General features: G+C 41.7%; 1 protein-coding gene across 10 annotated transcripts in view; it reads right to left on the bottom strand.

Moving 5' to 3' along the window:
- The window catches only part of TBC1D5 (TBC1 domain family member 5), a 433,806-nt gene that overhangs the window by 47,834 nt on the left and 362,148 nt on the right, over window positions 1-23,824 (bottom strand). For 8 of the 10 annotated variants that reach the window (XM_053261522.1, XM_053261516.1, XM_053261515.1 and 5 more), the window contains 3 exons: window positions 22,306-22,391; window positions 16,555-16,808; window positions 5,994-6,083 (listed from right to left, as the gene is read on the bottom strand). In XM_053261522.1, the coding sequence (XP_053117497.1) occupies window positions 5,994-6,083; window positions 16,555-16,808; window positions 22,306-22,391 (430 nt within the window). The remainder of the gene's footprint in view (window positions 1-5,993; window positions 6,084-16,554; window positions 16,809-22,305; window positions 22,392-23,824) is intronic. The other 2 variants (XM_053261519.1, XM_053261520.1) reach the window with 2 other exon arrangements.

Genomic DNA, 23,824 nt, shown 5'->3' with positions numbered 1-23,824 from the left:
TCCCTAGAAGAAGTACCTGCCAGATCCTCCTGCCTCAAATGAGGCAATATGTAACAGTCATACAACAAAAGGAACATAGGAAGCTGCCATATACTGAGTCAGACCATAGGTCCATCTCGCACAATATTGTCTACCCAGATTGGCAGTGGCTTCTCCAAGGTTGCAGACAGGAATCTCTCTCAGCCCTATCTTGGAGATGCCAGGGAGGGAACTTGGATCCTATATGTTCTTCCCAGAGTGGCTCTGACCCCTAAGGGGAATATCTTACAGTACTCACACATCAAGTCAGCCATTCATATGCAACCAGGGCAGACCCTGCTTAGCTAAGGGGACAGTTCATGCTTGCAACCACAAGAGCAGCTCTCTTCTCCCAAGGGGACTTGACCGAGGTGTATCTAAAAGGGAAGGGACAGAGGCAAAGGGAGGGAAGAAAGCTCAGCCTCCCCCTTCTGCCTCACTCTCACCACTAACTATGAGTATTTGTGGGGTTCCCATTATACTTAATGTGTTACTGGTAAAAATATTACAAACAGATGATGTGCCCCCTCAACCTATTGTAACAAAATGACTTTCATTTGTCCGATTAAAAGATGGAAAATTTAATCCATTTTTTCTCCTGCATCCTTTTATTCTGCTACAGATTACAGTCCACATGTCCAGAAATTTAATAACTGTATCCTGCAATTCCATTGTTTCAATCTTATGACACAGCAGTATATGAGTATGAATCCTTACTCTTGAATCGGCACTCTTTGGCAATAGAGTGCTGGATCGTAGAATCAGGCCATAAACGTAACAGCTTGTTGCAGACTTTATTGAACTATAAATGTCGTGGTTCTCCATAGCCAGGAGGTTTATCATCAAGTTTATTGTTGACATAAGAATTTTTAATTTACATTTCCCAGGGCTGGCTCCAGGATTGCTTTTTAGCAGGAGACATTCAAGGGGCCCACTTCCAAGTGGAGGAAGCAATGACAGTGGTGTCAGAGAGTGACTCGCTCACGTCCTCTCGGCCCTGTGAGCACCAGCCTTCTCAAAAGCCATTCAAATGGGCTATAAAAGAGGAACCTTCCTGTATCTTACACGTAGAAGTGTTTTATTCTGGTAGGCCAATGAAATGGCATGCCTGGCATTAGCAAGCAGCATGTTTGGGCACTTCCTAAGGCAGAGCCCTTGGGGCAATTGCTATTCCTTGAATGGGGAGATGCCCAGTGGCAGAGTGGAGAGCAAAGCACGATGCTTTTACATTCCTTTTGGCCCCACCAGCTTCAAAGGAACATAGGAAGCTGCCATATACCAAGTCAGAGCATTGGTCCATCTAGATCAGTATTGTCTACACAGACTGGCAGCGGCTTCTCCAAGGTTACAGGCAGGAGTCTCTCTCAGCCCTATCTTGGAGATGCCAGGGAGGGAACATGGAACCTTCTGCATACAAGCATGCAGATGCTCTTCCCAGAGCACCCCCCCATCCCATAAGGGGAATATCTTACAGTGCTCACAGATGTAGTCTCACATTCAAATGCAAACCAGAGTGGACCTTGCTCAGCAAAGGGGTCAATTTATGCTTTCTACCTTAAGACCACTTCTCCTCCCATCAAGGTAGGAGGCAAAAAGGTGTATGGCTTAGTTGAGTGACATTTGTGGACATGTTTATATTTTTTAAGTATTTCCTGGGTTCTTGTAACCTGTTGTAACGTAGCAAAATATTATAGGTAGCATGGAACAGGAGATAAAAAGTAACACTTGACTCTAGGAAATCCAGGTTCAAATCCCCATTCATCTATGAAACTCAGGGGTTGACCTTGACCCAGTCTCAGACTCTCATCTTAACCTACCTCACAGGTCAATTGTTATCAAATAAAAATGTTGGTGATGGGGTAAACTGGCTTAAGCTCCGTGGAAAAAGAATGGGATGGAATTGGTATTAAAAATAATATCTTGAGAAGAAGCATATCTGCTAGCTGTGCAAAATCTATACAATCTTTAATTGCACATACACTAATTTAACAAGGCAGGAAGCAAACTCATCTACACTGCTGCACATTTGCACAATGACCTTCAACAGTATAAAATACAGTAAGTGCTGATCTCTGTAGTGCCTAACACCTGCTTTCCAAGTAGAACTGCAAACTTGCACAGTTGGTTGTTTCTACATTTAGTTTTTCAAGCTTGGTAAAATAATATCTGTAAGTATATCACAATGTATTATTAGGTCTTTTGGTCAATTGTTAGGTTAGTTCCATTTAATGGAACATTTAGCTGCTACTTCGGAACAGTGTTTTGAGTCTAACGAGTATGAACATTTGCAATATTGACACAATGAACTTAAGTATTTTATTAAGTCCACACCATTTTGTACATTAAACCACCCCCACAAAGGTGGTGGTGGGGAATAAAGGCAGAAAATGCCTCTGAGTACCAGTTGCAGGGCGAGTAACAGCAGGAAAGATGGCATGCCCTCAACTCATCCCTGAAGGCTTCCAGCGGCATCTGGTGGGCCACTGTGTGAAATAGGATGCTGGACTAGATGGGCCTTGAGCCTGATCCAGAAGGTTTGTTCTTATGTTCTTAAATTGCATAGGAAGGGGTGGTTTTTGGCAATGAGAAGCAGCATGACATGGTAACGGATCAAGCGTGGGATGAAAACAGAGAGAAACCCCTAAGTTTAAAACATTATGCCTTACCCCCACAATTGTTAATGGCTTAATCTAGAAGCCATTTTTATGGTTTTTAATTTTTAAAAGTTTTTTTCAGACTCAGTGTTACCCAACAAGTATATTTTTGGAGTTTCAAAATATGGTTGGATTTAACATACAAATTGGAAAAACTAGGGAAAAGGTGAGTAAATCAATATATGCTCTAAGCTCACTCCAGTAGGCAAAGTATATGAGTTTGTGCCTGTGGGGAGAAAATCAGTCTGTATGGGAAGAGCAAAACAGCTCTCCACTCTCCTATAACTCCACTGAACTTGGAACTTTCATCATGCCGAACAGCCATTGATAGAGTTATTCTCCATACATTTACTTAATCTTTTTGAAAGTATTAGTGCTTAGGGAATTTGTGCAGAGAATAAAAGTATTACAGAAGTACTCAACTTCTGGCTGAAAATTCATCATATGGAAGAACCATCATATCATTTATAAACGATAGAACAAAATATCTATTTAAAGGATCTTAGTAGTGCAGAACAAAATCCTTAATAATGAAAATTAGTCTATCCCAAACAAGTTTAATAACAGGAAGTCAACTGGCAGCTAAAGAGCTAATTAAACAGGGACTGAAGATATTTCACTTTTACACAAATATTTCAGACAACATAGACAGGTATACTGGATGGACGTTTTCAAATTGTTTGCATATATATTTGCAAGTCAAATATGGATCTTTCCTTTGATATTATATGCAGAACTGCACTTAAACACTGCTTGATAGGGTTACCTTCTAGTCAATTTTTCACAATCTGGCTCTTAAACTTTGGGATAAATTATTTCAAGGTTTGTTGTGTTATTTGCCTAGCTGTTTAAAAACTGTAGCAGCAAGATTATCTGTAAAAAGTTTGAATGTCCTGCCCTTGGAGAATATCTATATGTTTGAAGAATATCTACTGTATATGTTTGTGTGTTGTATTCTATTTAGCAAATGTTTTGTTAATTAGAAGTATGTCCCCTGTGGGGATCCTGTAGAGTGTGTGTGGGGGTGGGGGTGGGGGGGTGGAGTCAGAAAGGAAAGAGAGGGAAAGGAGAAGGAGAAAAATGGAGTTGTTTCTGAATAAAGCTTAGTTAAACATAAGATTGCTTTGTGTTTGCAAGGAAAGCAGCTATAACACATTGTGCAATTACGTCTGCATGATCTTTATGTTGCGAAGGCCAACGGCTAGTGCAAATCTACATATATATAAAACATGGCAAAGTGGTCTATCATGCATTTCTCCCCAAAGCAAGGCAGACCGGCAGACAGAATAAAAACAAAATCTGAAAAACAATTCAGATCAGCTCTAAATTTTCACCTTTACTTAAAGCATAAAAAACCCTGAAAACTGCACAATCAATAAAACTTGCTTGCCTTTGCCACTGCTCTAAGTGGACAAATCTGTGCCCAGATTCTGGTTCTGCGCTCATGGAAACAAAGAACTGAGTCATATATTCAGCAAAGTCACAAAATATCCCTTCTCCAAATAAAACTCCCTATGTTTATAAAGCTAGCATACCAGTAAGCTGGCTCTCTGGTTCAGAAATGCTGGTTTACTACATGGGAATTTGTGACATGCAGGAAATTATTTTACGTGGAGGTGCATCCAATAATTTAATTTCCCACTTACAGTCTCAAATGGTACACATTACAAGGTCTTTGACACACATTTTGCTACAAATGCAGTTGTCTTAAACCCCTACTTAAACAGGGAGTTAGCCAAGCAGAAGAAGTAAAGAGGTGAAGTGAACAATACATTCATGTATTCTGTTATTATTAGCATTATAGGGTGGGTTGAGAACTGTAGAATGCCCCAAAAGGTTGGACAGGATCCAGATTAGCTAGCTAGTCATGATTAAGCACCACTGAAATAAATGAGACAAGTTAGTCATGATTAACTTAAGTCCCATTAATTGCAATGGGACTTCATTATGATAACTTAGTCTCGATCCTGTCCATTGTCACTGAACACTAACAGTGTGGTCAGCATTGTCCAATGTCAAGAATAAAAGAAATAAGATAGTTTTAAAAAGAGAGTGGAGACATACTGTAGGTTGCATGTTGATGCGCAGGTGATTTCATGGCTAGCAGCTAAAAAGATAACTCAGCTAATTTACTCTGTTGGAATCTATGTACTGAACATAACATATTGCTACACATTACTCTCCCTCTGCATAGTAACACCCTGCTAACTTGGCAAAGAGGCACCTTTTACCATGGTGATTCTCTTTATTTAGCAGGGGGAGAGTAACTGGCCCTGTCCACCCCCAGCACAGTACCTCCAGTGACTGTTGCTGGTGTCTATCTTGTGTTTCATTTTAGATTGTGAGCCCTTTGGGGACAGGGAGCCATCTTATTTGTTTTATTTCTCTTTGTAAACCGCCCTGAGCCATTTTTGGAAGGGCGGTATAGAAATTGAATTAATAATAATAATAATAATAAATAATATTACCAATCGCATGGCTGGGGAGAAAGTTCATAGAGATTACATGAAGGAGCTTGGGTTTTGGGGGGAGTTTCCCCCTAGTGAGACTGTACATGCTCAGGAACTTTTCCAGGTTCCACATATGCCATGTGGTAGCCCACAGTTAGTGGTTGGGGACTTCAGAGTTGTATGCATACTTCAAAACCAGGCTTTAGTAATTTGTCTACTTTGTCCATGTCTTGGGTGAAAACCAGATATGGAGGCAGTCCAAAGGACAGTGACAACAATGGAACTGGTTTTCAAAGTAATAAAAACCATAATGAAACTAAAAGGTCTTTCAGTTTTGCTGTAATAAGTTAAAAGCTGATCACCTGAAGAAATGCTGTTGTGTTACAGAAAAAAGACATCACATACGCAGAGAATATGATGAAAGAATGATCTGCGGAATAGTATTGATTTTGCTAAATAGAATTAACTGGAACCATCAACTGACATTCACTGCTTCAGGCAAAGATGTGTTTTTAAAAAATGCATTCTGGGCTAGTCAGAGAAGATATCCTGTCCAGAAATCCTAAAGCAAGATTCCTACAGCGTACCTGAATGGTTGACTAAATGAAGCAACTAAATACTACATACAGGAGGAAAATAATAAAAAAGTATTACACTGTTTTCTATTTTAGTAGTGAAGAAAGCTGGGACACAAGTATAAGAACCAAAGTGAGCATGTCTCAGATGAAGTGAAATAACATTTCTTTTTTCTAAACAACAGTGCCACTTAGTGGATAAATGATGTATGACAAGCACTGAAAAGGAGAACACCACATATGAAACCACTGTGTGTCTGGGATCCCCAATGACAAAGTTATAGGCAAAAACATACCATGAGTTGCTGTAGCAACTGTACCTTGGAGGGCACTTAAATTCTGGACAGGAACCGAAACTTGAGTATCACTGCCTGTAATTACATCTCCTAGTAAATCAAATTAAAAACAAAACAAAACAAAAGTGTTTACAGTAACATAAATAAAGCCATATCTTCCAACTTTTGTAACACACACAGAACATGAACAATCAAACAATGATTGAAGATTGTGAATGGTCTCTTTGGTAAGAAAAGGGCAATACCTTACTATTAGGAAGCATTCAAGCAATTTTACAGAACAAGCTGATTTAGTCTTCAGTACTTGAAAATTTGATTTAGCTACTAATTTGTAGGGACACCCAATTCTATTTGCACATGAATGGATTCACGCCAAAATTGGGGGCAATTTGCAAGTTCGACCATGAATCAAATCACCCTTTAAATGAAGGGACTGATTCGAAATCAAATCGAACCAGCCCCAATTTGGCACAAATCGATTTCCGCAATTCAAGTGGCCATTTTGGCAGGGTTTCCTGCCTTGCTGATTGGTTTTCTGTCACCGGCTTCTATAAATCAAGTGTTGGCATGGGCAACTGTGCCTCCATTGGCTGGGGGGAAGGAGAAGAGAACACGTTTGGAGGGAATTTCAAAATGTATATTCAAAGGGATTGGGAGGCAGAGAAAGAGCCCTTATAAAGAAGAGGATACATTTTGTGGTTTTCTTTCCTCAGAACTGAGTTTGTTTGTTTGTTTGTTTATTTAATACATTTCTATACCGCCCAAAACACAAGTTCTTTGGGTGGTTTTACAAAACAATAAAAGATTAAAACATTTCAACAATTAAAATTAAAAAGTTAAAAATATTAACACACAATTACAACAATTAAAAAAGTATCTAATTAAAAGCCTGTGTGAACAAATGTGTCTTGACTGCCCTTTTAAAAGTTGTAAGAGATGGGGAGGCTCTTATTTCAGCAGGAAGTGTGTTTCAAAGCATCGGGGTAGCAATGGAGTAGGCCCATCCCTGAGTAGCCACCAGACGAGCCAGTGGCAACTGCAGACGAACCTCTCCAGATGATCTCAATAGGTGGTGTGGTTCATAGTGAAGAAGACGTTCTCTTAAATACCCAGGGCCCAGGCTGTTTAGGGCTTTATAGGTTATAACCAACACATAGTATTTTGCCCAGAAACATATTGGCAGCCAGTGTAGCTCCTTCAGTACAGGAGTTATATGGTCTCTCCGAGATGACCCAGAGACAAACCTGGCTGCCACATTCTGGACCAACTGTAGTTTCTGGACTACATACAAGGGTAGCCCCACATAGAGCGCATTGCAGTAATCCAGTCTGGAGGTTACCAGCAGATGTACCACAGTTTTGAGGTCATTCACCTCAAGAAACGGACACAGCTGTCTTATCAGCCGAAGCTGATAGAAGGCACTTCCGGCCACTGCCTCAACCTGGGAGACCAGGGAGAGGCTTGGACCCAGAAGCACCCTTAGACTGCGTACCTGTTCCTTCTGGGGAAGTGTGACCCCATCCAGAACAGGCAGATCAAAATAATCTCCCGAGTTCCAACCTCTCACAATAAGTACCTCTGTCTTATCTGGATTCAGTCTCAGCTTGTTACCTCTCATCCAGCCCATCACTGCCTCCAGGCAGGCATTTAGGGAGGCTATGCCTTCTCCTGATGACACTGACATGGGGAAATAGATTTGGGTGTCATCAGCATACTGATAGCACCCTGCACCAAATCTCCTGATGATCTCTCCTAGCGGTTTCATGCAGATGTTAAACAACATCGGAGACAATATGGAGCCTTGAGGGACACCATACCAAAGTTCAGTTTTTAAAGAACAACAGTCCCCGAGAGACACCATCTGGAATCTGCTTGAGAGGTAAGAGTGGAACCATCACAAAGCAGTGCCTCCCACCCCCAATCTCCTCAGACGCTCCAGAAGGATACTATGGTCGATAGTATCAAAAGCTGCCGAGAGGTCCAAAAGGACCAACAGAGTCACACTTCCTCTGTCAATTCCCAATTGGAGATCATCCATCAGGCCGACCAAGGCAGTCTCCACCCCATAACCCCATATGCCGTGCTATTGCTGCTATAACTGTTTTGCTGGATCTCAGATTGTCATAGGGGGAATAAAAAAAAGGAGGGAATTTCAAAATGTATTCAAAGGGACTGGGAAGCAGAGAGAGCCCTTACTTATATCAGGAGAGGAGGAAAAAATCAAGGAAGGTTTGATTCTGTGGTTTTCTTTTCTCAGCACTGAGTATAATGCTGTGTTATTTCTTGCTGCTAGAACTATCTGGTTTTGCTGGATCTCAGACAAAGGCAGAACTAGGGCACCTGCCTTCCTTGAGTTGTGGTTTTGGTTTGGTCTGTTTGTAAGATGGTGTTCTGGTGAGAAATGGATAGTAGCAGCTCAGCTCTCTGTATGTGTAATATTTCTTGGTGACTGCTGTGATGAACTCCATGTCTGGCTTTGGACTAACTTATGCTTCACTTACTGCTCTGTAATCTGCATTGTAAGGTGTACTCAGTCAAAATGTGGCTGAAGACGTTGCTGTAGTTTATGTAGTTTATGGCTATGCTTGCTGGCTGCTAAGGGTGCTGCTGAGCTATGGCAGTGGTTGCAAGTGAGGATGGGCTCATAATTGGGTGTGAGAGAGCAACTTGTGCCAGTGCTGTTACTGCAGCACAGCCACTGTGGCTGGCAGTGGATTCTGGGTCAGTGATTCTTTTTTGACCATCTTTGGACTGTGTGTTTGGCAGAATGTGGTGTTTTGTGTTAGGAGGGACTGTGTGTGCTTCTGTTCTGCAGTGTTGTTTTTTTGCAAGGCAGGCTTGCAAAATGTGTATACTCTGTTTTGCCCATAATGAACAATGGAGAACTTGAATCACCCCATTGTTCCCCATGGGTAGGTTTTAGGGACACCAAAGTGGGTTAGGTGTTAGGACATGACCCAACCTCCCTACCATCCAACCAATCCACAAAATGATTAGGCAATCAGGCAATTTTAAATAATTTTTAAAATTATCATCTGAGTTAATAGGTCAATGAATTGGGGACAAAATTTGTGCACAACTCTACTAATTTGGGATTCTATGGTGAATGGTTGACTTTATGTACTCTGTTCCGATGCTGGAACACATGGTACAGCCAAATATTTTTGCGAACATTTCTGTTCAAACTTTATTTCGAATTACCCATCTAATGATACTAGTCTGGCTTAAAATAAAATAATCTACCTTTGTCTTTTAATTTTACCAAATATTTTGAATACTTATTTCTTGTTTTCATTTTCTGCAGTATACTTTTCCTAGTGTTCTTTATCTAGTGGTACCTTTTATTTTTCTTATGTTTTTGTACTTTTTATTCATTAAAGTTCTCACATAAAAGACCTAGATTGTGAAAGTGGTACAAGAATCTAGCCCCATGAATGCTTCCTCCTGAAGGAAATGCCCTTATAAATTCAACAAGACTGGGGACTTGTTCTGTTGTCTCTAATTGTGGCTGTTTGTTATACAATCTTATTATAGCCCTGCTTTCCAATGTGATAAGCTGAAAGAAAGTCAAAGCCTGAATACCCATCTAGTAATTACCTACATATAAAAGTGCCTAGCATGCCATTGTCATAGAATGGGCCTATAATTGCCTTGATAACTAAGGTCTGGCCAGCTTCCATTTTATAAAACGTCATTTTTATGTCAGCAAGCTAGCCAACCCAGTTCAAGCTAGTTACATGTGTTATGCTCCATTACTTTCTCTGAAATCCTGTTTCTTGCACCTTCTCCCATTATACCTTTCTCTATACCTATGTCAGGAAGTATTTTGTAGCATTTGCTTGCCTGCTTTCCTTTCACAAATTCCTTGATCTGAAGTGCTTTTTTCTAAAGATGGGAGTCAGGAGATTCAAGAAAGATTTTCAAGTCCAAATTTGGGGTAAACTTGTGCCTGGTTTTTTTTTGGGGGGGGGGTATTCTCTTTAAAAACATGTAATGGTACCAAATGGGGATGGCCAGTCTTCTAGGTCCTGACTATGGCTTTCGAAAATGGACTTGCACACCTAGAAACCTGCAACTATGCAAATATAAGCCTAGAAACTTGCAACTATGCATTTATCAACCCAAGACATAGGAAATCTGATTCTTAGCCAGATCTTGAGTCCTTTCACACAACTGAGGAGAAAGGTTGCTTGCACTTACCTCTCCGCAGCTGACCAAGCAGGCTGTCACAGGGGCAGCCCTGGAGCTGCAGGGAGCAGGCCAGACAGATCCAGGGTGGGGACATTGTTCTGGACTCCAGGCATCCCACAATGCAATGCACGGCACACATGTTGCACTGGGGATTCCCCCTACAGACAGGTGCTCTATGCACCTGTCTCTGTGTCTCCTCAGGCTGAATTCAGCCCAAGAAGATATATGATGCCTAGTAGCCGGGGGAAGGGTGCGAGTGCACCCTTAGCCTTGGCTAACAGCCAGGATAGTTAAGAGGGTTAGACTGGCGATTCGCGAGGATACCACCACTTCTCATGACCCGCCTAACCCTGCCAGGGTTCATCATCATCAATTTTATTACAGCCACTGGCCAGCAAGAATAGAGCTAGCAAATACGTCCACCCTGCCTGGGTTGCTTCAGGCAGGGCGAGTCTGGCTGTGAGAACAGCCTCTTAGTATGTCAAAATATTTTATACCATCTTTTTACCTAAAGTAGCTGCTAACTAAATAAAAATAATACAATAAAATAACTAACACAAAATAAAACAATAGACAGTAGAAATAAAAACAACAGAGTCTAAGCTACCAGTCAAATCAGCAAACAGAGTGGGGCCCCACCTCAACAACCCCCAAAGCCAATAAAAGAGCCACGTTTTGAATGGATATCTGGAGGACAATAGGCTCATAGGTTATACAGGCCTCAAAGGGGATGTGGGTGGGAATTCTAAGGAGTTAGGACTACCACTGAATAGGCCCTACTCCTGGTGAATAGCTGCATCAATTCAAAAAGCAAAGGCAATGGAGCAGGGAGTCAGAGATCAGAGTGTGCACACATATGGGTGATGGTGGTCCAAGAGATACCAGACCCTAAATTGTTTAGGGCTTGAAATGCTTTATTTTTCCTTATGTGAAAATGCCTTTTGATTTCCATAAAATGTCTCATTTTATGTTACTACATTACTGTGCCTCTGAATTTAATCCCCCTATGGCCAACCACATTCAAATGCTATGTTGTGCTTGTTACTGCCGAACAATACAATATGGATTCTCTCTCTCTCTCTCTCTCTCCCGCAGCTGAATACTGTATTTACCTGAACGGAAGTCAACCCTGAGTTTAAAATGACCCCCTTAAAAACGGGGGTGGAGTTAAATATAGTTTATACTATTTATCCAAAAGGAAAGTGATCCTGAATTTAAGATGACTTCCCAAATTCTAACATCAAAAAACCTGGGGGGAAAGTAGTATTGGATTTAGGTAAATACAGTATTAATTTTTGTAAGCTTTTGGATTTTTATGGGAACAGGCTAATGGTGGAAGATGAGGTCTTTTAGGTCTTTCACAAGACCAACAATATGTTAGAATGAAACCAAAGCGAAGTCCAAGTATGTTTTGCAGTGAATCAATTTGCTTTTAAAAGTTGAAGTTATTTTTAAAAGTCAAGGTATTAAAAATACCTTGTTTTTAAAACAAACAAACAAACAAACAAACAAACAAACAAACAAACGGATGTATGCTTGATGGCAAACACTTTAAAGCCTTGGTCAAAAAGTCTGTTGCAAAGACATGAAGAATTAGTGTTAGCGTCTTAATTATATTTGTTGTACTAATACAGAACTCCAAGTTATAGACCACCCCACCCCCGCAAATCAGGAAACCAACATTTTTCAAGCTCACTGGAAAAAGAGTAAGTTTGATTGTGCTAAAATATATTTTCATCTTGGCAGAAGCTGTGAAGAAAACAAATTTAACACAACATCTATAAATTGCAAACAGAACCTAAACAAAATTATATGAACATAATTTGTATTGCACTCCATTAGTGAGCAGAAAATAAAGTTGCTTTCCTCCAAAGCTAATATAGAGAAGGCAATACAGCCTAAAATGCAAGTGTAATACAAAGTTTCTTCTTAAAGAAACTTTCCAATTTCTTCTTAAATTTTAGTGTGATTACTCTAATTCTCTCCTACTGGACCTCAGGGGTGTAGCAGGTTTCCTGGCGACTGGGGGACAAAGTTTAGCCAGGGGGTCTCCATTGCATGCCCAAAGCAAGCGCACACCCCAGAGCCCCAAGCCATGCCCCCTGCGTCTGATGTCAGACACAAGGGGGCAGGGCAACCTAATCTCCTTAAGCCTTCTCCTCCCCATTTTTTGAGCTCACCATTTGGTGAGCCTTTCAATGCAGGAGGGTGGCTGCCACCATGGCCAGCAGCAGCACCAGCTCAACAGTGCAGAGCCGGGCTGGGCGCTGGGCAGTTGAGGGCCGTTGTCCTTTGGTGGGGGTGGTGGCGGATCAGGGATGGGCATCCACTCCTATGGTGGCTCCTGCATGGCAGCCAAGGGGTGGAACAGCAGTGAGAGGTGGTCTGCTGGGAGGAGGACGGAGGAAGCATGGTGGGAGGAGAAAGGAAGCCCCAGTGTGCTTCTTGACATCACTCGGGTGCAAAGTGCCGCGCACCCCAGCTGCAGGGCACCAGCTGCCGGCATGGAAAGGGCGGCGGCAGGGCACACCCCAAGCCTTGTGGGGCCCCTTACCCTCCAGGACTGGGGACATTTGTCCCCCCTTGTCCAATGGACGCTAAGTCCATGCTGGCCCTGTTGATTACACAAAAAATATGGTATTATCATGGACATTAGGAATAAAATCCCTATCTATCTATCTATCTATCTATCTAATTCTCTAAGGCATAGCCATGGCTAATTTTGTGTGTGGCAGCTCTCGTGAGAGTTCACAAGCAGAAGCACAGTGATTGGGCAGTGGAGATTCCATATGCAGATAGGGAGGAGGAGTCTGTGATGGTTAAGGTCAGTGTTGGAATGCAACAGTTACTGGCCAGAAGATGTTCTAGATTGTAGAGGAGAGGAATATATATATATATATATATATATAGATAGATAGATAGATAGATAGAGAGAGAGAGAGAGAGAGAGAGAGAGAGAGAGAGAGAGATGGTGGGCAGGGGTCTGCAAAGAGAGGGGTCATGAGGGAGGAAAGAGCCCCTTCAGGAGATGGAGGTTGTCGTTGTGTGAATTAGATGAAGAGACAAGATGAACAAGATCTGTTAACTCAGGGAGGAAGCGAGAGAGAGGAAGAGAAAGAGAGAGAAGGAAAAAAAGAAGGGAAGGAAAGAAAGAGGGGAAGAGCGAGTGGAGGAAAGAGAAAGAGAGAAAAAGAGGGGGGAAGATGAGAGAAAGAAGCAAAGGTGATGGACTGGCCTGAGCTTGTCAGCGGCCTGAGGGGAATGAGCGGTTGTGGTGGCAGTGACAGCAAGGAAGGGCCCAGTTACCCACTGCTGCTGCTTTTGTGGGAAGGAGCAGGAGTGGGGCTTGGGTGGGGAGGTCTCTGGGAATAGGAGGTTGCAGCTTGGCCAATAGGTGCCAGCAACGCTGCAGCCGCAACCAAGAGGGGTGAGGGAGATGGAGTAAAGAGATAGAGGAGTGACAAAGAGGGGTGAGTGGGGTGGAAGCAACTGGATGGAGAAGGAGGAGCAGGAGTGAGGCTCAGGTGAGGGTGGAGACATCTCTGAGGTGAGGGGGGCTGTGGCAGGGAGTGAGGAGAGCAATCAAGTACTAGCATGCAGATGCTCTACATGGGGTAAAATAGTTTTAAATAAAAGCTCATTTTATTTTATTATATTCAGGTTGGTCTAGAGATGACGACATGCCTGTAACCTTTGTACCTATAATGTTTGCTCCTGAGTTTGCTCAGTTGTGTTTCAGGATGTGTTTTTAGGACCTATCTAAATTTGTTCTTGCTTCCCAAACATAAGGATTAGAGAACAGGTTAATCATATACTTCAGTTAAAGGAACAATACATCATAGAAGAAGCAGTAAATTTGTATGTGACAATAAGTTTTCTATTAAGAGAGAACTAGAATGTTGATGTATTTCACTAAGTTATAGTTTTGAATAGACATGGAAAATTTTAGGATTAAAAAAAAGAGGCATCCCAATCCAGATTAGGGTTGCCTTCCAGCTTTCTCACTTGACTCTTGCTTTACTTTACAGTTTGTAAGAGAGTACAATGCCCCTTGAAACTATCTTTCATGTGGTCATGTGGTCTTAAGCTTTGAATGTATTTGTGCCAATCTATGCTGTACTAGAAGTGGTATCAGTAAACTAGTATTTTTACAAAAACTTTCTATTTCAAGTTCTTATGTCATATTATTGCCATTACAATACCCACGTGAGCATGAACGCACATGTGGTGAAATTTCTGGATTGCAGCCTTGCCCACAACTATTTCCCAATAGACCTTTACAGCTAATCTAAATACAAAGATGTGAGAAGTAATATACCAAAGGCAATCCGCTACATTATATTCACACATTCAAACTAGTTAGTCATGTCAAAGCACCACTGAAATCAATTAGACATGTTAGTTATGACTAACGCAAGCCCCATTAACTTCAGTGGGGCTAACCTAGTCCAAATATTGTCCAACAATGCTACAAAATTATTATTATTATTATTACATTTATATCCCACTCTTCCTCCAAGGAGCCCAGAGCGGTGTACTACATACTTGAGTTTCTCTTTCACAACAACCCTGTGAAGTAGGTTAGGCTGAAAGAGAAGTGACTGGCCCAGAGTCACCCAGCTAGTTTCATGGCTGAATGGGGATTTGAACTCGTGTCTCCCCAGACCTAGTCCAGCACTCTAACCACTACACCACACTGGCTCTCAAATCCAAATTACATTTGGCAGTGCTGCAATATTTTTTTCACTTGAAAGTATGTAGGATACTTTCAAATAGGACAGACAAAATAAATGAATATAGATAAAATACCCCTTTGCAATCCTATATTTTAATATAGAGAATCTATATTACAGTGTGCTATGGGATTTTGCTGGGAAAATGCTGGGAAAAGTTGAAGAAGAGAAGAAGAAGACAACCAGCAGCTAGGTGGATGGACTCGATTATGACAGCAATGAGTGCACCACTGAGAGACCTTAAAAGCCAAGTTGAAGACAGATCATCCTGGACAGCATCTATCTATGTGGTCGCTAAGAGTCAATACGGACTTGACTGCACTTAATAAGTCAATCAATCAATGGGATGATGTGGAGGTTGTGATAAAGCATTTGGCAGTGATTGGTTGTTTCCTCAGGTCACAAAACACATTTGCACGTATCCTAGGCATCAACAGAGTAGGCAAAAGGCAAGGAAGAAAGAAGGAGGCAGAGGGTATAAGACAGCAAAGGAAGCCAGCAAGCAGGCTGGGAGTAAACCCAGGTAATGAGGGAAGTCAGAGGCAGAAATAGAGAGGGGAAGCAAAAGTGAAGAAGGAATTAGTTTAGAAGAGAGATGTACATGACCAGGAGCTGCTGCTGCTGCTAACTTATTATTAAGAATACCTATATACAACTTTTCATCAAAAAAAGTTCTCAATGCAGTTTATATAGAAAAAAGAATAAGAGAGTCACACTTGGGTTTGAAATAATCACTCAAATATTTGTCAGAGGACTTTTCAGATGTGTTTACCGCAAGATTCAATATCAGAAACGAGCTACTCAGAAGTCTCAGAAATGTGTAACCTGTCTGTGTACTGAGGTCTTAATTGGAAACCCTCTTCCAGGTGCCCCCACCATCTGAAAGGAGGTGGGTGGGGAATGGGAAAAAGTCTTTTGTTGTTGTTGTTGTGTCCTGGCTGTGGAATTCTCTGAAGGGACTCACCTGTTGCCTATAGCCCTGTTCATGTGATATGACAGTGCAAACACTGTCCACGGTTACAGCACTCCTGAGAGTGCATCAAGAAGCCCCAACCCTGTCATGAGACATGCTAAAAGCCTGCCCTTCCTTCTCTTCATAATTATAGCATATGCCTGAACGGATAAACACTGTGCTCATGGAGAGATTCTTCCTGTGATTAGAATGCTAGTATTTGAACCAAGGGGGGGGATCTTTGCATGAGTACAGCATTTAAGCCCTCAGACAAATGCTGCAATTGTTTGTCGGGGGAGAGCTGGATGGCCTTAAAGTGTGGATCTGTATGGGGGCTGTCTTACCAATGCAATCTTGTGGACACTGCATACAGGTACAGCATCCATGAATAGAAGAACGCATGAACATGGATTAAGTAGCTGTCTTTTTGGGACCAGGAAAAGATCTTTTTATTTCCCCAGGCTTTTGAAGTTGCTTTAACTGCTATTTTTAACAGCCTTTTAAATCATTGTTTTGAATTGTATCATAAAAATATCATAAAATGATGTTTCATTTTATTGGGTTTTTTTTAATGTCCTGTTTTATAAACCACTCTGAAAACAATGAAGGTAAAAACCTTATAAGCAGCATATCAAAAATTATATATAAATGTTATAAATCAGCAAATCAAATATCCTATATTTACCTTTGCTTAGTTGAACAGGCATACTTTCAGATTTCATCATTCTTTGTTGTTGTTGTTGTTGCTGCTGCTGCTGCTGAGGAAGCTCCACTGTGCTCCTAATGGGCACTGCAGAAGAAGAAAAGCTACCGCTGCTACCTACAACAGGCCCAGAGGCACTGCCTGAAGTTATAGCTGGGGAAATTAGCTTTCGGCCAAAGTTCAATAAGCTATTGGAAACTTTATTGATGTTCAGTGGAGCAACCTTAGCACTGACACTGCAAAATAAAACAAAACACACAGAATAGCCATTATTGCCATTAATAATTTATATAACGTATCAAAAAATGCCAGTACTAAGAGAGAGAGAGAGAGAGAGAGAGAGTATGTATGTATAGGTGTGTGTATATCTATACACACACACACACACACACACACACACACACACACGATGTTGTGAATATATAAGAACACAATAGGATCAAGCATGTTTTCCCTGCACATTCTAATTGCCAATGGGCCTGGTCAAGAGCTGTGCTCAGTAGATTGTGTGCTGCATTTTGTACATGGTCACAATGCCCTCAGAGATCACAGTTTAAGAATAATGTGGAGTATCCCAGCATTACTCTGTAGCAAACTCTATGAGAACCCAGAGTTTCCCATTCTGGTTGGTGAAGTGCCTTTACCCCTTACAAATTCTTTTCCTTCTTCCCCACTTGGTGTACCCTTATTTGTATGTACATGTTGCCAAATGTATATCCATCAATCTGTTAAGGATTGGTAAAATAAATATTGCACACTTTTCAGAAACATTGATATAGTTATGGATAACAAAACATCAAAGAAAAAGGAAGGATGTAGGGTACTGTTCAGATTAGTTGGTCATGACTAAGCACTGTTGAAGTAAGGGAGAGATGTTAGTCATGATTAACTAAAGTCTCATTAATTTCAATGAGACTGAGTCATGACTAACTTAGGCTGTCCACTCAATATATCGGAGAACAGAAAGCTGCCTAATACCAAGTCAGACCACTGGTCCATCTAGTTCAGTATTGTCTTCACGGACTGGCAGCAACCTCTCCAGGGTTTCAGGCAGGAGTCTCTTCTCGCCCTTCTCAGAGATGCTAGGGAGTGAACCTAGAACCTTCCCACACGCAAGCAGATGCTCTACCACTGACCTACAGCCCCAACCTCTAAGGGGAATGTTTTACAGCAGTCAGTGCTCACATGTAGTCAACCATCCAGATGCAAACCACAACAGACCCTGCTTATCAAAGGGGACAATTCATGCTTGCGCCCTCAAGACCAGCTCTTCTCCCCATATATTTTTATGTAAATAAGTAAGATAGGTTCATAAATGGTCCCTGGCTCTTTTTATGAACGGAATGTGCACTAGCAATGATCTACAGTAAAGTGAAAATATGAGCCCTACCCCACTCTTTCCTAAACAATAATGTTGGTACTATATTAGCTTTTCAGTACACATACATTCCCCCTGCAATGTCCTTGACATATACAACGACCTTCTTAAGTTTCAGTTATTGCAACCAAGGATAGAACATGAAGCTAGATCTAGAGGAGATAGACAAATTAAGCCTTGTATATATCTCTGCAAGCTCTGAACATTTTGATATATGGATGCAAGAGATGATTACAGCCATCAAACCAGGATCAATATCTACGTCTTCACCATCAAGATGTACAAAAATGAACAACAATCACCAGAAAAATGAGGATTGATTATGTTACAGAGTCATTAAGAGATACATTTAAAAGCGAGGTATTAGTTTAAAAACATGAATGTCAAGGAGATGTGAATCTAGTCTCTGGGGAAACAATTTTGCTTCATCACAATAAGCATCATTGACCTTGGATATCAATGGTATATTTTTAAAACAAGCTGTGCAATAATTCAGTCTCTGCAGTTTTTGCAAAGATGAAAATTCTTTGTTTAAGAAAGCTGATTCAAAGACATTTCTTCTCATTATGTAGCCACTGGGAAAGCAAAATTGCTATAAATACTGCACATTTATGTGTTGGTTTAAAAAAAAACCTGCTACACACATTTTTGAAAACCTATAAAGTTTAAATTTGAACCACATGAATAAAATATGTTAGTTCCTCTTTGTGTTCAATTTCTCTTCACAGGATCATTTCCTGTGGTAGACAGCCTAGTAACTTGTTCTGTTAAATGATTAGTCCATAATCTAGAAAGGCCAGGCACATCATATATATGCCTCTCAGCTTACCTGAGAAATTCAAACTCCGCAGCTGCTACACAGAACCATGAACTCCCTCTCTTAATTTACACTTACTGTTAGCCTTTTACCACATATGCTCTCACTCTAGTCTTGGGACTCACCTGCTCTGCCTCAAAGAGGCATGCTAATATTTTGGGCTTGCCCACAATTTTTTTAAAAAAGTCAGCTATCTAGATTAGTGGGAAACTTGTAGCCTTTTTTACACCATGGGGGCAGGTTTTGCCCTTAACTCTTAATTTAATGCTTAATTAATTTAATGTATTAAATCAACACACCCATCTCTGATTTTAATGCACATTAACTTAATTCCCGAACCAAGTCAGTGTACCCTGCTGTTATGTACATATGCCTCTTTTAAAACTGATTACTGTTAACAGACATCTTTCCTTCAGGTTGATTTTTCCTTCAGAAAAAAAAATTGGTTTGCCATTCCTACCTCCACTGCTATTACTGGAATGGCATATACTGAAAAGTTTCCCTCAACATTGACTTGTACAGGAAGAGGACCTTGGTTGTCACTGATAACTAGCGTTATCAGGATTCCTATTTTGAATTAAGCAATGGCTGAAAGAGGGAAACACTACATATGTCACTCTGAGCTAACTGGAGGATACAAATGTTAAACAAACATTGACGCCCCACTCACTTCTGTGTGAGCAGTCAGGTGTCCCATTTACTTCACTATCAGTAAAAGCTCTGTATGTTCCACTGAGGTGCATAAGCAATTCTTTTCTCAACTCTGTCCCTACACACACACACACACACACACACACACACACACACACATGACATTAAGCCCGTTACATTAACAGGCACTAGAAGAGTTGTGTAGAAATGTTTGCAGGTTTAACGGGTTGCTACGCGGACCTACGACGCAGAGATGGTAACTACGTGCGCACGCAGTTGTGTGCGTAGTTTCCATTGCTGCGTCTGCGCGCGCCACGCATGCGCAGAACACCTGCCAGAGACACGGACGCAGGTACCTTAGGGTTTTATTATATAGGATAATACACACACACACACACGCACTCTCTCTCTCTCTCTCTCTCTCTCTACTATCTTTATATATAATTATCTTAAACATACCCATTGCTAATCCCATGTGTGGCAGCTCTCATGAGAGTTTGTGAGCAGCTGCCAGGGGGTTAGCGACAGGGATGGGGGAGATAACAGTGATGTTGGCTGATGGCAAGCTCACCAGCTGACCAGAGAGAAAAAACACAGCTGGCTGGCAGGAGGAAGCGGTGGGACCACCAGCTGGATGGCGAAAGAAAGAGCAGCCGGGTGGGTGAGAAGACACGGCCGCCGGTGGGTGGTGCTGGGCCAGCCAGCCAGTGGAGGTAGCGGGTTGGCGAACTGAAGTGACCGGGTGGCTGGTTGGCCAGCCGTCAGGAAAATAAGCGGGGGTGGAGGAGAGAAAATGGGTACGGCAACTATAGGCGCAGATGCTCTGCGCCCGGCCCAGCTAGTTCATATTAATGTTTTACAGGAGCATACTGCCCAGAATGGAAGATAAGCTACGCAATGGTGTAGAAAGGACAAGGGTGGCCCGTGCTCTCATGGGCAGCACAGGCTCCCTATCCCAGTGGTGGCTTCCTCCCTGCGGTGATGATGGCAATTGTGGCGGTGGCCTCCCCTCATCTCCCAGTCATGGTGGAGGCATGTTCCTATTGCCCATATTTTAACCAGCATCTCACATTTAGTTCTATTCTTCAAGATACATTTTATACTCCAGCTGGCTGACCCTGAGGCAGCTAGGAATGAAGACTGTGTGTGAGCCGTCATTCCCAGCCAATCAGAACCTCAAGTGGCTGGGAAACAGCAGCAGGTTGCAGGAGTGTGGCATGTTGCCTGGGATGAGCAGCATGCTGCAACGTGGGGAGGAGGAAGGCAGCAACGGGAGTGGCAGGCAGGCTGGCCAGCGGGGCAAGTGGTGTTAAGTGAGGTGGCCCCTGAGGCAAGGTGAGGAAGCCCTGGAGGCAGGAAGGGGCTTGTTCTTTGGATGTGTCTTGCCAATTATAGCTCCACCCTTGAATCTATGAGTCATATAAGATATGTATGTCAAAAGGCATTAAGTAGGTTACGGACTAGTTAAAGTGGCCCACAAAACACAACTTAGTATGGCATCTTCATAATTTTGTATTTTGGTTATCAGCCTTCCAAGAGGAGTAGGAACTGTTCTGGTAAGCATGTCTCTAAGAAGGATATTTGTAGAATTGGAAATGTTATTGAAAGAAGATGCATGCAACCCTTTTGCAGAGGGGGAAATCTGCCAGCTGAAATTCCCTTTACAAAGGAACATAGGAAGTTGCCATATACTGAGTCAGATCATAGGTCCCTCCAGCTCAGTATTGTCTACACAAACTGGCAGCGACTTCTACAACGTTGCAGGCAGGGATCTGTCTCAGCCCTATCTTGGAGAAGCCAGAGGGGCAACTTGAAACCTTCTGCTCTTCCCACAGCAGCTCCATCCCCTGAGGGGAAGATCTTACAGGGCTCACATGTAGTCTCCCATTCAAATGCAACCAGGGTGGACCCTGCTTAGCTAGGGGGACAAGTCAAGCTTGCTGCCACAAGACCAGCTCTGACACTTATGTGGATGGGAAATGTCAAGGTATTTTTGTGGGCAGCCAGTGATTTTCCCTGCAAAATACACAGAAGAATAATGGACTGAATGACAGTTGTCATGTCATTCTCTGGTAAGAAGGAATGGGGGCTCCTCGTGAAAGTAATTAGTTCTTGGCCATTCTTGAACACCTCACAGGACTTGAATAGACATCAGATATATTATTTGGTGGAAACTGGGTCATTACTAAAATCTGTAATCTGCAGTTGGTTCAGAGGTTTGACTTGCAGTGATTATGAAGAGGCCAATAGGAACGATTAACTATAGGGTGAGACAGTTACTGAACTGAGATGGAGAGGAGAAAAGTAAGGGTTGTTCAGGCAATATTAAGGCTAGATGGTAAAGTAATATGCAAGATTCATGGTCTGTTAAATAAATATATTTTGTTCAAAAGTATAGTGAACAAACGTGAAGGGTTTGTCATAGTATGTTCAAGCATATGAAATAGTTTCCAGGTGAGCAGCTGTCAAAAATATCATCACCTTTTAGAACACAGAAAGGATCCCAAGTCAACCATGTGGCCAATTTTTTTCTGGGGTCAGAGAATGTTCTCTGCTAACACTGCTTCACATGTTGGGCATTACTCAACATTGAACAGAGCAGGACAGACTACAGAGCCAGCGAGTAGACAATTCCATACAGGCATCAAAGATTTGCACTTCTAGATTGAGTCAATTATGTTTAAGGAAGAGGTAAAAATTAGTGTTAACAATATTTTGGACATAAACTGGTATGGTTGCATGAGCTTTTGTGGGCTTTGTGATTCTAGGCAATTCTGCTAAGGAGCAAGCCTCTGAAATCCATGGAACTTGTTTCCAAGTGTGTGTAGGAATTATTCTACATAGGTTTCTGTACTGTATTTTTGGGTAAAATATAAAAAAGGCTTACCGTGTTTTATTCATCAAGTCTGCTCCACGTGCTTTGTAATAATCTAAATTTTGTTGAAACTGGTAAGTCACAGGTCTTGGATTTCTCTACACAAAAAGAATGGTAACAGTGTATAAGTACACGTGTTTCAAAATGAAGATAACTAGCTGTATTAAATGAAATTTTAAGTTAGATTTAAATTGTTTACAAGAGATTACAGTAAACTTTAATCCTTTACAGGGAGACATAAGGCCTAGATTTCATATTATTCAGTTAAGAGTAACAAATCCATACTCCAGCATACTGGAGGAAAATATGACAAAGTTTCTGTTTAATTATTTTCCTGATTGAATCTCATACAGCCACTAGATGGAGCATACAACCTTCTCTCCAACTATTAAAAAAACCTATAAAACTGTAAAAAATACAGGATAGAATGTTAGCCCTGAATTAAAAAAAAAAAAAAATAGAGAAGAAGCTACAATTCTGCTACAAACTAGTAAGGTAGCTTTTCCTTCAAAAAAATATTCTCCCTTTTTTCCCCAAAGGCAAAAAAATATATTGTAATATACAACTTTAAATTATATTACACATTACTTTGAATTAAATAGATTGGGTGTAATGGTACATACATTACACCACAGGACTTACAAGGAAAATATGTGGACAGCATAATGCAGAAATGAAACAATATAGGTGACATTAAAAATTATCTGATATTTTAACCAGCATCTTACATTCAGCTCTATTCTTCAAGATACATTTTATTTTAAACATGCGGAAGACTGAGAAACAAGAAGACTGAGAAACATGCAAGTTTGCAGGAGCTGCATCTCTTCCTGAAATTCACTTGAACTGTTCAACAGAAAGGGGAAATGTAGCCCTTGCCTGACTGAAATCCAAGAGGCATAAACCTCTGTAGGTTCTTTGAAGAGCAGGACTGTTACTCGGTACTTAAAAGAACTGTTACGAGGTACTTAAAAGCCCAGGCCCACAGGGGAGGAGTGCCTTTCCTCCCGTTTTCTCCTCCATTCCCAGAGAAGAGGAGGAAATGGGGAGAAGGTGCTTCATCTGTCCTTTCCCCCGTTTCATTACAGCATGGACTTGGAGGGTGGATAGGACATGGATGCAGAGGTGTACCTAGGTAATTTTGGAGCCTGGACCTAAAGGCCTTTGGAGGCCCATCCACCCCACCCCCCTGCTGGAAGTTAAGCATCGTTTTTTAACACATAAATTATTGAAGGCATACACCACACCACCCAGGACAGACTAAAGATGATTTGGGGGACCCCTTGGGGTGTGGAGGCTGTGGACTTCAGACCCAAAGTCCAAGGGTAAGAGCGCCTCTGCATGAATGTAGAAGGTGTTGACAGGGGATTTCCTGCTTTCCCCAGGCATCACTGCCTCCATACTCAAAACAAAGTCTGAGGAGTTGGTGGGGGTGTTGGAGAGCCAAGGCATCCAGAAAAAACATTTGGGGCATCTGCCCCAGAGGCCCAAGACCAACAAAGCTCATTCTGAAGAGTTCAAAACAAGCAGA

The sequence above is a fragment of the Hemicordylus capensis genome, chromosome 6 (assembly GCF_027244095.1).
Source record: "Hemicordylus capensis ecotype Gifberg chromosome 6, rHemCap1.1.pri, whole genome shotgun sequence".
NCBI classification, from domain to species: domain Eukaryota; kingdom Metazoa; phylum Chordata; class Lepidosauria; order Squamata; family Cordylidae; genus Hemicordylus; species Hemicordylus capensis.
Note: the sequence above shows the minus strand (reverse complement) of the source record. Positions and strands in the feature narration are given on the sequence as shown.